The following is a 20434-nucleotide window of genomic DNA, read 5'->3' on the forward strand; positions in this document are numbered from 1 at the left end:
GCTTATCCCAATGTCATGTTGCTCTCACTGTCAATCATTTCTTTCTTTCTATTCCCTGATACAACTGACGGCTCTCATCCTTAATCCGGTGCTCTTTTCTGGATATCCTTTCAACAGACATGGAAAGTACTTTATACAGTTTTGCTCATGTTATTCCTGTAACAAAACAGTAAACCTGCTCATCCTCGGACAACAAAGCATCTTTGAAATGCACGACGCAGTTCAACACTTCAATTGAACAGATATCAAGCGACATCAAATCAACAGATAAAATGACAAACGTTGCCTTCTCACCTGCTGTATAAAGCCCACACACTGCTTGCTGCATTACAATCAAGTTGTGAGAAACAAAATATGCAGTAACTTATTCACGTATTTCAGCCACATTAACCTGGGCTTCTACATCCGTATTTTCTCACACACTACAGAGTTGATTTGAATCAATACTTCAATGTGAGACAAGACAATTAGATGCTGCAGGAAACAGTGATTAAACACAGAGCATAAATCTCATTCCCCACATCAGTATAAATCCGTTTTCTGACGTAGGGCTACTCTTCATTATTGCTCCTATTTTATCAGTGGCGATTTTATTTTTACATGAGACAGCAATCCAAACTCCTAACCCCTCCTTCTCATTGAAAGAGCCCAAGGTGCTGCTTCAATAAAGAACATCCCCACTTTGGACAAATTCTGGGCTTTATTTCCTGCTCTCCAATCTCCTCTTGCAACTCCATATTCAGTTTTCTACTTCTCCATCATTAACTGAAGGCTTCTGTGTTGTACTCTATATAAACAGTGCACTCAGAGGAGAAAATCTTCAGATATCAGAAAATAACAAAACCTTAATCCAGGGGTCACACTGTAAAACTGGAATAAGGAGAATGGTGCAATATGCTTCAGCCAGTTTGTAAAGCTGTGGTCCATCTCCAAGGTCCAAATCTTTATCTTTGTGAGTTAAAACAAATACGAACACAGAAAAGGCCCACCAAAAACCCCAACAACCTAAAATGAAAACATATTAAATACACAGTTTTACATTATTAAATGACTCCTTTCCATTACACTGGTCAACCTTGACAGGCTTCTGTAGTATGTGGAAAAGACCCTTCTCTGAGTGAGCGGCAAGAGTAATGTGAGCAGAACGTTCCCTTCACTCAAGCAGCATGAGCTACTTTACTCAATCTCCCTTTTACTTGTTTGCAAGATAAAAGGAATATATACATATACACATATATATATGCATACATATATATATATTCTTTCTACAAGGTCTGTTTTCTTTCCATCAGTTAGTATTTTTTTGTTTGTTTAAATACCATTCCTGAAGGAACTGCTTTGGGGATGTGATATGAAATGCCCTTCTTTGATAAGGGCAGAAGGAAGCGCTTCTGGATGCGTTCCATCACTCAATGTTCAGGAAACCATTTTGTATGACACAAAGGATTAGGAAAAATAAGCTGCATGACATTTATTTTGTAATTTTAACATTAATATCTGTAGAAACATTTTATTGTCAGTACAAAAGTTAACAGATTTTAATACTTCTTTTACCCAATTAAAAAAAACCAACAACAACAACACACATAAAACAGTGTAATTTGCATTCATATCGCATGGCCATATCAGTGTGAGGGATCTGAAAGTACAAACACAAGACTTCCGTACAAAGATACAAACAACAGTGATATTTTAGCAGAGGCCAGTGCTATACCTACTGTTATGGAATGAATCAGAAGGAAATACTGGAGTCAGCATGAATTAATCCTTTAAAAAGATGCTGATATTCCTATGGCAAACGGTCATTATAAACAACCTCTCTCTTTTTAAACTTCAAGCTACAATAGAGGGATAGTCTAAAAGGCAAAAGATCCAGGCCAAAAGATCTGGAACCTATTACCCAACCCAGTGAAGAGAAATCTATTTAATCTGTTGCATGTGCAACCCAGGGTAGAAGCTCAGCTCCTTTTAGAGCTGTACGTCCTGCTATGGTTATAGACAAGTTAATGACTTGCCTTACTTTAGGAACCCATTCTAATTGTTTTCTCTCTTTCTCTCTTTCTTGGTGGAATGATTGGATTTTCACCATGGGAAACACCGCCTAAAGAGTTAAGTTGTTAAAGTGACAAGTATTGAGAATAAAAGACATTCTTGTTAAAGGATTTGGTTTCGATAAGAATCATCATCTGACACTGCAGTTTTTAAACACAAATAAATCACAAGTTTAATTCCCCCAAATTAGTTATATACTGTAAATATTTCTTTTCTTTTAAAAGATCTGAAAACTAGTAAAGTCTGAGCAATATACCTACTAGTTCTCTGTGCTGCCTGCATAGAAATGCCATTTAAATTACAAAAACACAACAACCCTATAAACGATTAATTGTTTTGTACATTACCAATTAGTTAATAAATTAATGATATACCATTTTCCCTGAAAGCAAAGTATTTTCCACCCTTGGATGGTGAAAATTAAGAAATTCTGTGTAAGAACAGCATTTAGCAAATAGCTGTTAAAAAAGAGACTAATCTGCTAGGTGGATTGGGACATCCATTTTTAAAATCAATACAAAAAATAATTCATTGTAAATATATATAATATATATTTATACATATTTTGAATATATTTACATACATCCAGCACCTATATACTGCATTTGTGCTCTGTAAGTGTGTGCCAACATATATTTTCTCCAAATATTACAAAATAAACAAGAAAGGCAGACCCAGAGTTTGCCTCAAGTCCAACTGGTCCATTGTACAAACAAAGTCTGTTGCAGCTTAGGGTAAGACAGAAAACCAATAGCGATGGGTATCTAGAAACAGCTCATAAACATTCTTCTTCCTTGGGAACATTTAATACAAGTTGCACATTATGAGATCTTTAATGTAGGATCTGACTGCTTTCCTCCAAGTTTTCTTTTTTCCTTTCTTTTTTCCTCCCATATTTCATATGTACAGGCAGAATTTTAGGGTCCCGGAGAAAAGATGTTGTTTTGTATGTGGTAGGTAGCTTGGTGTTCTTGCTTCTTTTCATGTTTTAACGCTTCCATTCATGTGTTGGTACTTGGGAAGACAAGGTTCGTAAGGCATTGGATCAGGAGAAAAAACAGAGTCATCACCTGAAGAACACGAACTCCTGGTGTCGGGGTAACTAGGTGAATACTGCTCCAGAGGTCCGCTGAGGTCCAGATACTCCTGTGACAAAAGAAATCAATTGAGATTTTAACCAGCGAGTAAAACTGGCAGTAGTGTGTTCCAACTGCTCTGATTTGGCTCGATCACACAGTGGGTAAAAGAGCAGTTTAAAACCAACACTCATTTCCCTAATGCAATTGCATTCTAAACTGCCTGTAGCTCAAATATCTCATAAAACAAGGAGCCTGAATAAAGAAAGAAAGCCAAGCCAATAACACAGTACTTTTGTCAAGTCCAACGGCATCCACATTAGCCGCGTCAGTGGAAATAAACATGCCAACCACATCAAAAGAAGACTTTTCACTTACAATGATAAAAATGAAATTTCATCCTAAATAGAACCATTTTTCTCCAGCACGTGGTAATGATTTGGAGAGGGAAAGATACTTCCAACTTTGTATTCCTTTGGTCAATTTAAATGTCTGTTTTATATTCCGTGATATTAACTTTGCGTTTAAACATGCAGTGGCAGACATAAGTGCAAAAAAAAAAAAAAAAAAAAAAAAAAAACCTGAAAGAAAATTAAATTCACTCAATTGGGTTCTTTATACTCCATTTTCTTCTCTGTGTGTCTGTGTGCACGCCTGCGTGCCCCAGAGAGTAGCCATGACCAAAGCAGTCATTAAAAAAGGAAATAATATCTGCTGAATCCAAGTTTTGGGTTAAGGCTCTTTTGTTAGAAACAACAGTTTTGGCAGGAGAAGAAAGTTATTTTCCCCCTTGAAATGTTCCTTCTCTTTCAACTTCTAAAGGCAGCTGCATTCATTTAAATGCAATCTCTTCATTTGCTAAACCACAAGTTATGATCGTACTGACGAGACGAGTCCTCCACCTCAGTCGGTGCTTTATGCTGCTGTGCTTTGGGTTGGAGTAATTTCATTCTTTCGTTGATATTTTTTTCCCTTAAGTCAGAAATGTGACCATGTTATTGCTTAAAAAATGGTCACTGTTTTAAGATGGAGGAAAATGTAAGCTTTAAAATGCCAACAAATGTAATAGGCAACAAGGGAAAGCAGTTTGGATCAATGATGTTCAAAAGATCCACAAGGACAAGCTTGGCATGTATTTACGTGTAAGCAATGCAGCAATGCAACCCTGTGTAACCAGAAATGACTGAGCACTTTCTAGAAAGTCAGAAGAAAGTCTTCCAGCATTTGAAGCTTTCTTGTGGGACTGCAGACGCAGCTTGTCATATCAAAAGGCTTGGTATAATTCAGTATGAGCTCAGAACTGAAGGTGGGGATCCCCATCTCCTCTCCAGCCAGCTTGTTCAACATAAATAGCCACAGTAAAAAGTCCCCAGCACTGGGATTTCAATGAGGCTTGGGCAAAATAATCACTTACACACATGCAGAACATATTATTGGCAAACTAATTTTGGAGCTGCTGGGCAAGCCAGGTTGACCCTGTATCAACAATGGCATATGTGGGAAAGACAAGGTACCATGGTGGAGTGGATGAGTAAAAGTATGGTCAGATTGAGGCATGGAGTGGCTGTGCTTCAGCTAAACTGCACAGCTTACTTGAAATCAGAGGTCTCGAAACCACATGCAGTGGCAGAAGATGGGACACACTGGAGCTCATAGACAAGAGAAGTAACTTGCTTTCTTAATCCAGGGCAAAAGCAGTGTCATAAGATGAAGGCTTAGATATTAGGAAAAGCCTTCAAGAGGTAGAACTATTGAAACAGAGCAGTGGGCTGTTGTGGGGCAATGCAGAAATGCAGCAGTGGAGACATTCAAAGACAAAGTTACACAAACACGTCAGACATGATAAATGTACACTGGATCCTGCTGCAGGCCGCTCAGGTGGACTGGATGTGTTGCTGAGCTTTTTCCAGACCTTTTCCCCAACAAATTGAGCCTAAAGTCATTTACATCACCCTAAAGGCCTTTTCAGGTTACCTTTGAGATCCTTCCAGGCCCCATAAGCGCTACACAACTGGAAGACAAGATGCTTAAACACACAAGAAGAGGAAGAAATATCCTCTTCCAGGCTTAGAATTACAGCCCAGAACTTCCCTCTCGACTTTGCAAATGCATTCCAAGCCACCAAGCACACTGTGATGGCAGCCAGCCCACTGCCAACTGCTCTTGTATGGTGTGTAAATGATGCAGGAAGGGATTCAGTTAGTGTTGGATGGGGGAGAAACTGTAAGGGTACACATAGCTACGCCGCTGGCTTAGTCAGGAGCACATATTCCTGCCCCATTCCCAAACCATTCCTGAAAACGCCACGTTTTGGAGAAAAATAATCCAGATAAATTTATAGCTGCTGCTGTAGCCAAAGAATCTTCTCAGCCAGAAGTGTAGACTTACTCTACTAGATAAATGATGTTCATAAAAAACAGCATCTTATTCAAGGTCTCCCACCATCTTTATGCAGTATAGGCTTTCCTATATGCATATGAATAGACTATGAATATCTTTTAAAAAATAAATAAATCTGAGAACTCTGAAAAATTAGAAAGTAATGGTGACACACATAACATGATGCAAACCTTTTTTCTACATTCCTCCCCCACCCCCTAGTATATAGAAGTGCTATAATAAAATATACTGAAGAACTGTTGAAGTGTTCTCATCCCCCTCAGCCCCCATCTGCATAACTTGCCCCAAATGACAGGAATTTGTAACATGTTTTTGAGGTACGTTTTCTCTCAAAGTTCCCACCAAAACAATCAATATTTCCATTACTCGTGATCTTCCTCTAAGGTGCCTGCGATATAGCAGTAAGAGAACCGATTCCTGTGTGGATACGCTAATCAGTGTGTTTCTTGCTAGAACTAATCATATTTCAGACCTCTGAAAGAGTGCTGTTCAGATGAAACCCTTTTGCATTCATACAGCCCAACCTGAAGCAGTGTTAGGCAGGACCTTTGGATAATTGGATGGCTGTTCACATGCTCCCTGCGGGCCCTTGTTCCCTCCACCGAGAGCTACTTTAGTGAACCTAATTCACTCTCAGACACAATCTGAAATCTACTATTGACAATTTCTCCTCTTCTGACCTAGATATCATGGCTGGGAATCAAACTGAGCTAATAAATGAAAAACGTCATGAACTCTCCTCCACTCCTCCACACGAAACTCATGCTGAAATATAAACATTGCCGCTCAGTCTGCCACGTGTATTTCCTCAACAACACTATGCTAAAAACATAAAAAATACAAAGAGAAATTAACAAAAACATTTTAAAGATGTGTTTGTCCTGTTACATAAACCAAGACATAATGACAAGAAACTGAGGATTTCATAGGATACATAGTTTAGCTGCTTCTAACTACAGAGCATGGTGACAAACAGAGCAAGAAGAGAACAGGATTTCATAACTGCATAAATTCCACTCATCCTGATTAGTAGCTTATGGAGGGAAACAATCTACGTACCTCATTAGTTGTGAGAGTAAGGATCCGATCCAAGTCTTCTACCAACTGTTTAAAAGTTGGTCGCTGTGAAGGTACAGCCTGCCAGCAATCTCTCATCATCATATAGCTGCAAGAAATGCACATTTTCTTGGGTTAATTAAAATCACACATCCTTCTGATAAGCCTTTTCATACACAGCCAGTATTCTTCACCACAAGTAAAGCAGCGAGCTCTCCATAGTCTTAAACATGGACAACTGCCTCTGCCCAAACCATACAATGCTGTCACTTCCCTCAAAAGATGCATCTCTATTTCTATCCATGCTTGCCTAGCATCTGAATTTCCTCTTTGTGGACCTGAGTCTGCATTCTACCGTGGCATTTCAGCAGCATTAAATTACATGTGCTTAAATCTTTTATCATGTAACAGACTGCAGCCTTTGTGAAGTGAAGAAATTAAAATGGGGGATAAAAGCAAAAGCTATCAAGAGCTATATTGAAGTATTAGAAAAGGAAAGCACTCTCCCACTATCTCTGGTAGACAGTGCTGTGCTAATGTTAAAGCTCCCAAATGCACTTTTTTTGTGTACAAAACCAGCTGGTTGTAGCTTATACAGGATAAGAGTCTGTGTGTGGTATGGCTATGTGTGCCATTTATGAATTTTCACATTTCATGAACCCAAACTGAGTAAATAAGGGTCTAAAAGTACTGACAAAGACTTGCTGATAGATGAGCTCATCCATTTTCAAAGGGATCACAGCAGGGTGTTTAAAATGTCCTCCACCAAACATTTCCTGGAGACCTTTCCATAGTGTTTCTATACACATCTATATGCACACACATTCACTATTTCAGAGCCAACAATTCTGAAAATGCTACATTCTCCTGGGGTAGCATTAACCGTGTGATGGCTCCTTTCCACGTCGGGATATTCTATGATTTCAGTGCAGTCTGCAACCCTTGGTCCTTACAGTTCATTGGTGCAGTTGGCAGGTTTATCCATTCGGTGCCCTTCTTTAAGCAGCTTAAAAAGTTCCTCCACGGGGATTCCTGGGTAGGGAGACCCTCCCAAGGTGAAGATCTCCCACATTAGCACACCAAACGACCATCTGCAAAAGAAAGATAAAACAGCATTAGGAAAATTGCCTTCCCGCTGTAAACAGAGTCATTTAGTTATTTGTTTATTTGTTTGGTAAGAAAACGAAGGAGGGAGAACTTCAGCCAGTTTTCCTGCCTGCTCCCCACCTCCAGAGCTGCCTCGCCACGTCCCGCTGGCAGCCATGGGCCCACTGCCAGGCTTCTCTGCCAGGTAAGCAACAGCGCAGAGCCTGCCCTGGCCCCGAGCTGCTCTGCAGTTCTGCTAGCTTTGCAGCAGTGTATTTTAGTAAACTGTTTGCACAAACTTACAATAATATTATCCAAAGGCACCGTGGGGCCAAAACGTCTCCCAGTTCCAACACCGAAATGCCCGTGCTCTGCGCTTGTTGAGAGCTCACAATGACTTCCAGCTCTAAACCAGCCAAGCCGTTTACTTCACATTCACTTAAATATTTTGTCAAGATGTTATTTTAAAGCAAAAGTTGGCTCCACCCTTAACCTGTGTATATAGCTTCCTTCATAAATAACATAAAGATGGCAGGAAAGGCCTCGGTAAATGCTTTTCTTAAGGAGAGAACAACTTGAGAAGAGCATCCAAGTTAAAGGAGAAGGCACCTCTTATTTTCTCTACCCTGCTCCTTTCTATTTTAACTCTGTGCTGTCATGCATAAGCTTTTACACCTGTGCTGGGAAGCATCCAGCCTTTTACGGCTAACAGCTTCTCTTGGACAAATAAAAAGCATAAGATCTTCATCTGCACTGAGTAAAAAATACACATTTACTTTGAGCTCAATGCATGCGAGCACTGAGGATGGGCCCAGGAACTTTAATAGGAAGCAGAATTATGGGAGCTGTTGCATCAGCCAGCTACACCACGCACATTACAAGATCCTGAAGTGCCAGAGATCCAATGATTTCCTTCTGTATGTGAAGCACTGCTGGGATGCAGCATCTCTAAAATCTGGGAAAGCACTTCTGGTATATCCAGGCTATGTTTTACTGTACACAACCACAGCACAAATTTTCACAAGATTCTTTTTTCTTTTTTTTCTTCTTTCTTTTCCCTCTCTTCATTTTGTGTTGTTTTTTTTTTAACCTGAAGGAAGTGCAGAGTACATCGAAAGCCAAGCAAATTAGATAGACTCTTTGTAGCTGCACATCCGTAAATAAGTTCAAGGGGGGAAACTTCCGCACTGACAGAAGGAGGTTAGCATTTTCCACCTTTCATGTGCTTTGAAGCCAGGCAGATTAGTAACAGAGCACTGGTTAGCAGTCTACCATAAAATCCTCACTTTCTAAGGGCAAGTCCTGTTCCATCTATTAATATGTGAAACAAAATGAAAACGCTTAAAGGGAAAGGATAGCAGGAAAATACATTCTGAAATATGCCAAACTTTAAGGAACGTGAACCAGGTTCCCCTCCTGCCCTTCCAGACTACACAAATAAAGTCACTTACACATCGCTTTGGTGCGTGTAAACTCTGTCAAACAGAGCTTCTGGAGCCATCCACTTTACTGGAAGCCGTCCCTGTATATTTGGAGGAGAAGGAAAGAGGAATGAAAATGAAAGTCCAAAATGAAGATTTTAACACTGATTTTTGTTTCAAATAAACACACAGTTTACTTCAAAAACTTTCATTAAAATAATAATAAAATACCCTCTTATAATTGAGTCTGCTTGCACAAAGTCCATTCACTGAACCCAAGAATTTCATTTTCCTTTCCCCAAAGCCTGCAGCCACAGCTGCCTGTTGCTCTGCATAAAAGCTCTGCTTTGCTTAGAGCCAAGGAGCTGTACCAAATTTGATATGAAATGGATTCAGATCCCCTCCAGCGCCAACAAATCCCTACCTGGCTGCTCCGCCTTTTGGAACTACAAGGACTCTGATAATTACTGTTCAAATGCCATTCATCACTCAGTGCTTTATTTTTATAAATGAGCCAGGCAATGTGATTAATTAATATTTCGTATTAATGCTATTTCGTATTAACAGAGTCTGAAGAACTGAAAGAATTCTGCAAAGTTCCCGTCTTAATTTGGGACAGGTTTAACAGCCAAACAACAACAGGTATTGAAAATCCATTTTCTCAAGCTTTAGACCAGCTTTAATGCTATGGTTATTCACATCCATGCACAGGCAAAATGCATAACCCTGTATTGTGGCACTACTACACAAACAGGACTTTTATTATGGTTACAGCTATCACTGTTTGTGCAGTGTTTTTCTTAATCCTAGGGCTGGTTCAAAATGAGCTAGAATCAAATTTCCACCTATTTCAAATGATTGGAGTCGAGGACGTACAACATGGGTAGTTGTATTCTAGCAGTTATAATAAATCATAAAAAATAGAGCCTATTTGTTTATCTTTTTAAACTAACTGTCACTCTAAGAGGGGGAAAGAATTGCATATGTCCTTGATGTCTGTTTTCTGTCTGATTAAAAGCAAGTCTGCTGGACAAGAAGCCCATTAAGATTATAACCATAGTTTTGAAGTGAAACATTGAAAGAAACACTTGTTCCCAGAGATAAGCAAATCATCCACTTACATTAGTAGTCTTTTTATAATAATCTATATTGTTGATGTCTCTGGCTAAACCGAAGTCTGCTATTTTCATGACATTATTTTCAGTAACCAAAACATTTCTTGCGGCAAGGTCTCGGTGGATGCACTGGAGAGAAAGACAAGACAAAAACACCCACTGAAATACAACACTGCAAAAAAAACCTGGAATTATTTCTAACCATAACTAAATCATAGATTTTAACCCAATTCCTTAGGTTGTAAAGCCACGTGTTTACTGCAAGCCCGTGCAGTATGATTGCTGTAGTTTCCCAGATACAGGGAACCCAGCATTTTCCTTGCAAATGCTGTTAATGAGAGTGTCACTGTGTGCTTCTCTTACATGATATTGGATCAACTGGACTAAAACCTGACAATCCGGATCAGCACAACCTTCTTTAATATGAAAGATCTTAAGAGATGTATCTCTAGTAAGTAATTCTTAGCCAGATGTCTGGGGTGTGTATGTTTACTTCAACCATGAGACTACGGCAATTTCACTTGGGAAAAAAAATAAAGGCCATTTGGGCTGGGCTGTTTGCTTTTCAAACAGCTCTGATACTGAAACTCCAACCAGTATTTCCCTCAGAATTTTTCTTCCTTCATGCCAGCATTATCCTGAAAACTTGGAGCTGATATTTCCGACATTGAAAGGAAGTTGTGGCAGCTCGGAGTATTATTCTAACCTTTAAGTAGGAATAACTTTTGGGGTTTAGACAGAAATCAGGCTTCTAAATCAGCATCAGCAGTGCCACAGTAGCAGAAGTAGCACAGGTCAGCCTTCCTGCCCTGTCCTTGTCCTCAAACCCTACAAGAACCTGCTATGTGACACAAGGAGCTCAAGGCGCTTGCCCAAGTACATGTAGCTAATGTCCACTGATAAGGCAGAGTGCCTTGATGAGTATGGCACAGGATCTAGAGCAGATCTTTCTGCCATTCTAGAGCATCAGGCCCATGGGCAGAACATTTCAAACAGCAGGCAGCACCTCCAGGTGAATCCAGACAGTGAATAAAATCCCACTACCTTCTCTCAGGGTATTTCTGCTCTCTCATACCCTGCAATTTTGATGTTTCAAAATGATGCCATGACAGACAGCCATGTCTGCCAGGCTTCACAGCCAGCTCTCTGGCCCCAGTGAGTTGCTGCTATACTGGCACATCAGAGAGGACACATCAGCAGAGCCAACGTACAATTGCTTGTAAGGCAAAAACTGGAATAGACAGCCTCATTCAGTGCTTTGCATTCTGTCAAGTTCAGCACAGCACTGATAAGTGCTTTTGAAATGGGACTGGACCACAGAAGAAATGATGCTTCCATGTATATCTGTGAGGACGCAGCTTCTTGCAGTATCCTGCAGCAGCGTATCAGAGCTTTTCAGGATATGCAAACCAAAAGATCTATTTTTTCCTTTCACAATGGTCCTTTTTTTCTTTGGATGTGGCTCATTGCCAGGCAAATGTTTCATTCATCTTACAAAAGGGATATTCTAAGGTGCTTTACTTAATACAATACTCATGCTCGCTCTATAGATTTTGTCCTACTGTCATGCGCGTCTCCCTGTCTACTCTACTGCACTAAGAATTACTATTTCCAAACAAAAGAGCAAAATTAGACTTCCATTCCTGTTCCCCTCCCCTCGCCAATCTCTACAATTGCAGAGAAACAATAAAATCTCATGACTCTACACAATAGGACTGGAGGCTGAAACTCAGCTCTAAACTTTGGTTAAAACCAGCTCCATAGTCATGGGTGGAATAATGGGACTTGTATAATCATGTGATCACCTGTGCTTACATACTCAAAGTGCAGATAGGTATACAGTGTTTACTTTAAGCGATCAGTTCCAGATCTCATTTTAGCAATGCTGTTGAACAGTTATATAAAACCTTAAGGGTATTCATTTTCCCACTGATCTTCCACAGAATGGATTGCACAACTTGTTTGAGAAAAGTCATTCTCCCAACTCGTTATCAACCATAAGCAACATGAGAACAAAACTGAACCTACAACCAAATATGTACCAAGCGCTTCGCATAGTATTTGCTGAGTTCTACCTACCTTTTGTGAAGCCAAGTACTCCATGCCTCTTGCCAACTGGTACGTGCAGGATACCAGGTCCTTGAACGTCATCTGTTCCTCTGGGACCCTGTTAATATCAAAGGAGTACTCCATCCCAGGAGGGCGGCGCGCTCGCAGGTACTCACGCAGGTTTCCTTTGGAAGCATATTCTACAATCACGTACAGCGGGCCTTGGGATAAACAGAAGTGTGTCAAAGCAGTAAGGTCAAAAGGTAAAATGATTTCCTGTAAAAAAATCTTCTGGTGCTCTATAATAAACAAACTGGATTAATAAATGTTTAACTGTGAGGAGTCCAGTAAGCACCATTTGAACAAAAAGGAGGACTGGGCTTTGCTAGGTGGCTGGCCAAAGGTGCTTTAGAAGGACAGTGGCAGAGCTGCACTAGCAACTGAAAGTACCTAATTCCTATTCCTTCCAAACCATGGCACATACTGAAACAAAGACATTTTCAGACCCAAAATGTCACAAGATCTAAAGAAACACTTTTGTTGCCAACTTCCAGAATTCAAATGTTTTTCTGCATGACTTTTATTAAATAACAATCATTTAACAGAAACATCAATGCCTTTAGAGAATGAAATTACACATTTCAAATTCAAAGGACACAAGCTTTACTAAAACAAGACTGACAATTCAGAATGACAGATGTGGGTAAAGCCACTATAAAATGTCATTTTTCCCTACAGCAAGGGATTAGAGCTTTCACACGATATAGTACCCTTTCTCATATTAAAGCTGCAAATATAATGAGACACAGGAGTTAAAATATCGCTGCTAAGCTAGGGAAATATCTAAAAATCCCATCACAGCATGACTGTTTCCTTAAAAACTCCTGAAAAACGATGATTAATGAGAGTTCTGGAGACCCATGTGAAAGTCCTGGCTTAGTTTCTTTTCTTTACTCACCATCCTGGGTACAGGCTCCAAGCAGATTGATGATGTTCTTGTGCTTGCCAATCATCTTCATCATCTCCATCTCTGACACCAGGTCGGATAGATCCTTTTCTGTAGCATCATCTGCACAAGATACAAGTTCAGTTCCTACTTTCTGTTGTGCCAGCCTGAGCTTCTTCATGGCTCACCAGCATTTGTGCGTGCTTCAAAATGTAGAACATGGGATTGGTTTCCTAGCATGCACTGTACTTTGTACGCTGCACAAAGCCACGTGTTATGTCCTAAGAAAAATTAGCCCCAACCTCTTTGACAGACCAACTGTTTCTTTAATCATATGTTAAGCAATACAAGACATTAAAATCCTGTCCTTAGCCATCAACCTTTAAAAACCGTGTCTTTCCTAAAAGTTGACTTCATAATAAAATTCAAATAGGCACTAACCACCTGGGCTAGGATCTGCATGCAGACAGCTGCTGACATGAACTTGCACAACGCCAATACATCCAAATACTCGCGGCTCAAGATAAACAGGCTGTCAAGAGCCCAGATTTACACCACAAACCACCAAAGGCTGAGGTCAGCTATGTGCACTCTGACCCCCACCACAGCGACAGAGCTCAGACACAGCAAGGGAAACTTTTCATGGCTGAAAGCAGCCTGAAACCCTGCTCAGCCCATTTTCTTACCTTTCAGCATCTTCACTGCCACAGTCACTGCTTCTTTGGGCCGGTCTTTGTCAATCCCCACCGCTTCGGCCATCACCACTTGCCCAAAGCAGCCTTCCCCCAGGGGTTTACCCAGCGTCAGCCTGGAGGCGTAAACAGGGGATTAACACACAGCATCTGGGGCAGGGGCACAGCCAGCAAAATTCCAGAGCTAAATATAAAAGGCTTTCAACAACTTGCTGCAGCACGAAGCTCTTATCATATGGAACTAATGAGACACACGGCCTGTGTCAGTTTTCACGCACACCACGGTCTGTTTTCTTAGTGACACTACAGCGAGCATCTAATACCAGCAGATCAGTTGCTAAACCCAGCTTTTAAGCTGCTCTTCAGTCTCTAACAGGAGAGGCTGCACTCCATGGTGGAGGGGCAGAGCTTGCAAAGTATCTGGGTGCAACCAAAGCTCTGGGTGTAGGAATGGAGGAAGGCACAGCCTGGCTTCTTGTGGTGGTTGGTGTGGCACATCTTCTGCTTCTTCATGCAGACAGTGAGGAGATGGAAGAAAGGTTTCTTTGTGCACATTGTCATCTGTTCAACGTCAGGCAGCTGATGGTTTGTGTGGTTAAGAGTGGTATCGAAACCACATGGGTGTTTTAGGGATCACAAACTGTGACATATACCGGCACGGAGAGGGAACAGTCAAACATACTCTCAGCCTCACTTTTGCTCAGAATTCCTACTTTTGTTTTCTGCCTATGGATGTGGGTCATGAATGTTTGCCTAATGATCTCTTGCACTGAAGGGATCAGCCAGGACAGAGAACAGCCCAGCAGCAGCTGTGCTTAGACTCAGCCGTGGGTGGTTATCAGTCCCGGTTATCACCCCACTCCTCCTCCCTGTGGCTGAGGAAGCAGCCAGACAGCCGTCTTCTTGCAGAAAAGGGGCGGGAGGACAAAAATGAGGGGGAGCCAGGGGGATGCTCGTGTGCCTTGAGCCACTGCCAGCTCTCTGCACTGCAGGCTTACCGCTGCCATAGATGTTATGAATGAGGGCAACAGAAGATGCCTCCTTCCTGCAGCATCCATGAACTTGTAGTAGTCAGCATTATTCAACGTGGTGGCCAGATTTGGGCAAACATTTTCATAACCAAGCTGCTATAGGTGTGGCTTTCCATGTCCACAAGCAGGACTCACAGGTATGATGTAGGTAAAGCTAGTTGTGAAAATCATGGACTTCTATTTTCCCACCATGCACCAACAGAAGGCTATTAGACTGGGGCAAGTGGCTTGCAAACCCTACTTGCTTATCTGCTCAGGCACAAGGGAGAGATGAAGGGCACCTCCTCCCCAGAGCAACTCGTGGACAATGTGTCAAGTGCAGTCTTAGCCACAGTGAGAGCACCTCAATCTGTTTTGGATTGGTTTCTAAAGCAAACGCTGGCTTAAAAAGGTGCAAAGACTGAAGGGCAGCGAATGCTATGCTGAGGTCATCCTGCACTTTATCCAGAACTGAAATTGAATTTAGGATCTTGGCAGAGAACAAACATTTGCATTGGAAACTGATTAATTTATGTGCTATTGCCCTGCTAGGACTAATGTAACAAACCCCTCATTGTGTGCCTGCTGCCCCCCAACTTAATATAACTGCCTCTAAATAGCTTCCTTTCATTGGAAATCCACTCCACCTACATTTGTGCTGAATACCAGTTTTAAATGTTTAGCACACTAAGATTTTCCGCATTTAGTGTAAACCCCAAGGGTACGGGCTGCCAGAATATGTATACAGGCCCCCCTGTTGACTAGAATACTGCAGGTGGCAATTACTGTGTTTTCCACTAGTTTTCAGCTACATAATTAAAAGTAATTTCAAGAACAGTTGTCAGAAGGTTTGAAATTACAGCTCTATCACCAGCATTGAGCTTTCATTGAGCTGCTCAGGACAGAAGGTGCCATCCTGAAAACTTCTTAAAATTAGTGTCAACTTCAATATAACATCATGGCACTACCTGTGTTAACACCATCTCTTTCACATGCCCATTTCACATTAAGAAACATGGTTGTGCCTTTGCATATTCAGCAGCTCATTTTGCATGTTTGTCTAACACAATTTTCTAGACTTTTTCCATCTCTTATTTTATACTGTATTAAGTCTTGAATAAACATCGATCAATTATGCCCTAAACTACTGAGAAATACAGCTTAGCATACAGAGATATAGCTTGGGCTTATCTCAACTGCTCTTTAGCAGTGAAAATAAACCAGAACAACATGCAGAGAAAATCCCATTTCTATTTAAAAATGAAAGCATAGATAATTGAACTAGACCTTGATCTTTGGGGAAGGTTCAAGCAGCCATGATACACATTCAGCAAGAAGCTTCCTCTCATACCATGTCATGTTTTACTGATGCACATAAGGCAGTGGTAAGGAAAAAAGGCAACTTACTTATCTCTTGGAAACTCCCATTTTGGGTCCTCTGGCAGTTCATATTCTGAGACCCCCGCCAGCATTGGGGCATCAGCAGTGGAGGAGAGGCGAGTAGTTATCCTCACCAGAGGCGTGTTGGAGTTCATGGAGGAGCTTGAGTCAGCTGACACCTGTTATTGCAATGCAAGATGCAAAAAACCAGAAAGGCAGAGATGTAATCTTGGCCCAATAGCTGAAAAGCAGCAACATATAAGAACCAAGCCAGCTAAGAGCAGTGGTGTTAGGGTGAAGAGTGGCTGAATCTGGACCCATTTGTAGAGCACTATCCTACATTTACCATCCCATGTAAGCACAACACTGACTCCAATTGCTGCCATCTCTGGGACCCATCCTCATATCAGGTGGCAGAAGACACGTCTTGGGCAGCATCATCAGGTCCTCTCCCAAGTTCTATAAGCATCACTCTTGATCTTTCACTCCTTATCACCTGAAATCTACTCTGACACCAGATTTGCTTATGCAGAATGTCACCAGGCCACAGTTTTGTTCCAGAGTTCTCAGAGCTAAATAAAAAAGCTTGTATAAGCAAACAGATCCTGTCAGCAGTTCATAGTGATATGAACACAAAATCCTCTTGTTTCTATGACACCTGGTAAGTGCCACTCAGTGCTCAATAATATTAAGTCCAACTAACGATCACAGTGTCACAGCCCACTGAAGCTGTTCAGAGCATGGCTGGAAGGCTTTTGCAACCACGTCACACTCTTGCACAATGTATTGTGACAAGACAAGGTTACAGCTCTCAAATTTCTCATCATGACTTTGTTATGCTTTTGGTTTAGGTGCTTTTTTGCAGGTAGACAAATTCAAGTCCATCCCATCAAACAGGTTTGAGTTCCTGACATGTTTTATTATAGACCAAATACTAAGCCTGGAAAAGGATTTCATAAGGAAGAAAGCATTAAGGGCTGCTTTCAAAAGATTAACCTCAGTAACTGCTTTTGAGGCTGACTGATAGACCTTCTTTGAGATCAGAAACTCCAGCTTCTGCTTGTGAGATATGCCCAGGAACAAGAAGTACAGCTGCACAAATAAAGCTGCCATTCATCCAGGGAAGGTGGACCTCCTCCCCCCATCCATCCCACCATCATTAGCCTTAATATTTACTCTCAGCAAATAAAAGTACCTGGCACATTCCTCTAGAATAATAAATACAGTGACCACTTGGGATGCAAACAGAAAACTGCTATTAATGCAGACTGCAGGGCTGTAAATAAATCAGTAGGCGAATACTGAACAGAGCCTTTGGAGAGAGATGCAGCAGGAACACACCTGCTGAAGCTGAACTGCTCATTCAGATCTGCAGGGCAGGTCAGCGGGAGAACCAGCACCAGAAATAGACTTCTACTCATGATTTCACTACAGTTTAAAATTGATGCCTCATGGAATGAATCAGCTCAGCACTAAGAAACGTGCAAATCTCCATCAACAGCAAGTCTTCCCTCGAACTTTAGTCTTCTCTTGTTTCATTCATCTTTTCATCTCTCTCATTAGAAATCTACTACTAAATTCCCTGTGACCACTCCCTCCATACTTTCAAAATCCACCCACTGTTCTCTGACCATTCTACTGTGACATGTGTTCAAGTCCTGACATTTATATATAGATATTTTGTGTTACCTTTACTTTCGTGTCTTCCTTCGTCATCACACCCATTGTCTTCCCATGGGACAACATAAAGACAAATTGAGATCATGCCCTTCGTGCATCAGAAATGGACCAAAAACATTCCGGGGTCATTTTCCTCATAATAGAGTATTTTTACTGACACTGTTTAGATCTCTGCAAAAGCTCTGTCTTTTCTCTAGCTCTAACACTCACAATTCAGCAGCCTTACAGTAGTAAAAACTGGGAAATATAAACTTGCAATAAACTGAAATACCCTGGTGAGGCATTTCGAACACAGACATTAAATAATAACAATAATACTATAGAAAAACAGATAAATGACTGTCAATTTCCCATTCAACACAACTGAGCATGTTTACTTTGCACAATAAATAGAGATTGACTGGAGATGCTGTAGATAAACAAAGTAGACTCACTTGGAGAGGAATGATGAGAAATCCAGAGGAACTCTTTCAAGTGTTTGGGAGAAATGGACTGCACTCCCAGGGAATGTTCTCCTGATTGACTGGCTGGAGCAGAGCAAGGACTTACAGGAGCTGAAGAGCTATAAAAGTCTGCTCCAGAAAAGGCTCAGCCAACCCAGGCTTCAGTTGAAAGAGATTTTCTGCTTTAAAATGTCCCTTTCCCTTTCACGCAATAGTAAGGAATTAACCTTTGAACTCGTCTCTTAGCATCTCTTCTCACTGCTTTAGAGTACACTATAAAACAGTGAGGAAAGCCCTACATGCTTGAAGCTCAGTAGGCATGGTCAATTTTAGTCTATGTGGGTACAGTTTAAGTAAGTGGATAGAGGAAGCCTTTTTCCAGCCTGCTGCTTCCCCCTGTTCACAAAGGTTAGAGAACCAGTGGTGGTCCTGCCACCTTTGGGTCCACTGAGTGCCACAAAGCAGAATGCAGCCAAAATGCTCAACCTTTTCTTGGCCAACCACCCAGCCAACCAAGAGGCTCTTCCTGCTTAGCACGTCACTAGCCAGGAGGAAGAAAGCAAGAAGGGGCACCTGATAGAGGTGAATGAGACATCTCCAAGGCCTACGTACCACGTATACAGTGCTTGACTAAAGAAAGGAAGGCAGAAGTCCACTTGACACAAGCAAAACACTGGAAGGACTATTGTGCTATGCGTTAATCTCAAGAGGAAGGCAGTCCTCCACCACAACATGTTTCTTGTGTGCCTTCTGCTTTTAGGATGCCAGAACCAAGCAGAATTATCAGCCTCAGGCACATCCCAAACCCCTTTCCTGCACTTCAGAAGGAGAAAAGCCCACTCTCTCCAAACCTCAAGTACTTAGCATCATTATATCCCCATTTTAACTAAGTATTTGTCCCTCAGCCAACATGCTGCATTTAATCAGCTTTGAGATAAATACTTCACAAGCACTTCTAAGCAGAGCAGCATTTTAAACTTAAATGAATCTTTACATGCTATGTGGAAGAATCAGCTGCAGAGCAGTGTGTAATTGTCTGTAATTGATTATGAAGGGTGTTTTCCTCTATGTATGATTTATGCTATATCCTGAAGCCTGGATCTGTCAGCTCTGGCACTCACACTGAGTTTTTAGCAGCCATGCAGAGACTTCCTATAACAAAATAACTGCACCTCCTACCAATGCCTGCACTTTGCCCATCGGTTCAGAGAATCTATCAGCTGCAGATGGGTTTGTGAGCTCAGTCCTGCAGTGCTTCTTCCCACTGCCTGGTGAGCTGGCACTCCCATGCAGAGCACAGCTAATACCCGTGCAGTGCTGCAGCTCTCTGTAACTGCTTGCTACATTTCCCTGTAAGCAGTTCCTATCTTGAAAAGCAAGCACCAGAGTTGAGCGGGGGTTAGGACTGCAGGGGGAGGGAACTGATAATTCCCAGCTTCATCATGATCCTTCCTATGAATGCGAAGAGAACTGTGTTTTGGCAGGAAAAGAATGCCTGCATGTGAGAGATGATAAAGTCCCATCGTAGCTCAGACTAAATAGCCCATGTACAAGAGTCCAGGCCTGCAAATCAAACCACATGTTACCAAACAAGACTCCTAAATGAGATGGCATCACAACACCATTCCAAATGGCAAATGGCTCTTCTTGAACCAGTATTCTTTTCATGCCCACATCCTTAGGGAGCCTGACCTCACAGCAGAGAGCTTCCAAGACAACTTCATGAATTCCCCAAACCATGGCCTCATTTCCCTGGAATCCCACCAAATCGCATCCACTGGCCAGGTTCTCTGCTGCACTCACACCACCTACCTGTCACAAGCACTTCCCCTGCTCATTCACACTTATCCTCTCAGCTTTTTGGCCATTCCTCTGTCCCCCACCCTGCAGAGCACAGCACACAGGCAAAGGAAAGCCTGCTGCACCCAGGAATCTTCACTGCAGACAAGCAAGTCACCAGGAACTGCTCATCTCATCCTGCTCTTAACCTGATACAAACAGTGAGCTGACCAGTGAAATCATCAGAAC

General features: G+C 41.6%; 1 protein-coding gene across 13 annotated transcripts in view; it reads right to left on the bottom strand.

The window, feature by feature from the left end:
• Positions 1–1446: 1446 nt before the first annotated feature.
• The window catches only part of FGFR2 (fibroblast growth factor receptor 2), a 68222-nt gene continuing 49234 nt past the window's right edge, over positions 1447–20434 (bottom strand). For all 13 annotated transcript variants that reach the window (XM_015867446.2, XM_015867444.2, XM_015867443.2 and 10 more), the window contains 9 exons: positions 16311–16462; positions 13888–14009; positions 13214–13324; positions 12286–12476; positions 10213–10335; positions 9122–9192; positions 7538–7675; positions 6588–6693; positions 1447–3198 (listed from right to left, as the gene is read on the bottom strand). In XM_015867446.2, the coding sequence (XP_015722932.1) occupies positions 3034–3198; positions 6588–6693; positions 7538–7675; positions 9122–9192; positions 10213–10335; positions 12286–12476; positions 13214–13324; positions 13888–14009; positions 16311–16462 (1179 nt within the window). In that variant the 3' untranslated portion in view covers positions 1447–3033. The remainder of the gene's footprint in view (positions 3199–6587; positions 6694–7537; positions 7676–9121; positions 9193–10212; positions 10336–12285; positions 12477–13213; positions 13325–13887; positions 14010–16310; positions 16463–20434) is intronic.

This window comes from Coturnix japonica, chromosome 6 (assembly GCF_001577835.2).
Source record: "Coturnix japonica isolate 7356 chromosome 6, Coturnix japonica 2.1, whole genome shotgun sequence".
Lineage (NCBI taxonomy): Eukaryota > Metazoa > Chordata > Aves > Galliformes > Phasianidae > Coturnix > Coturnix japonica.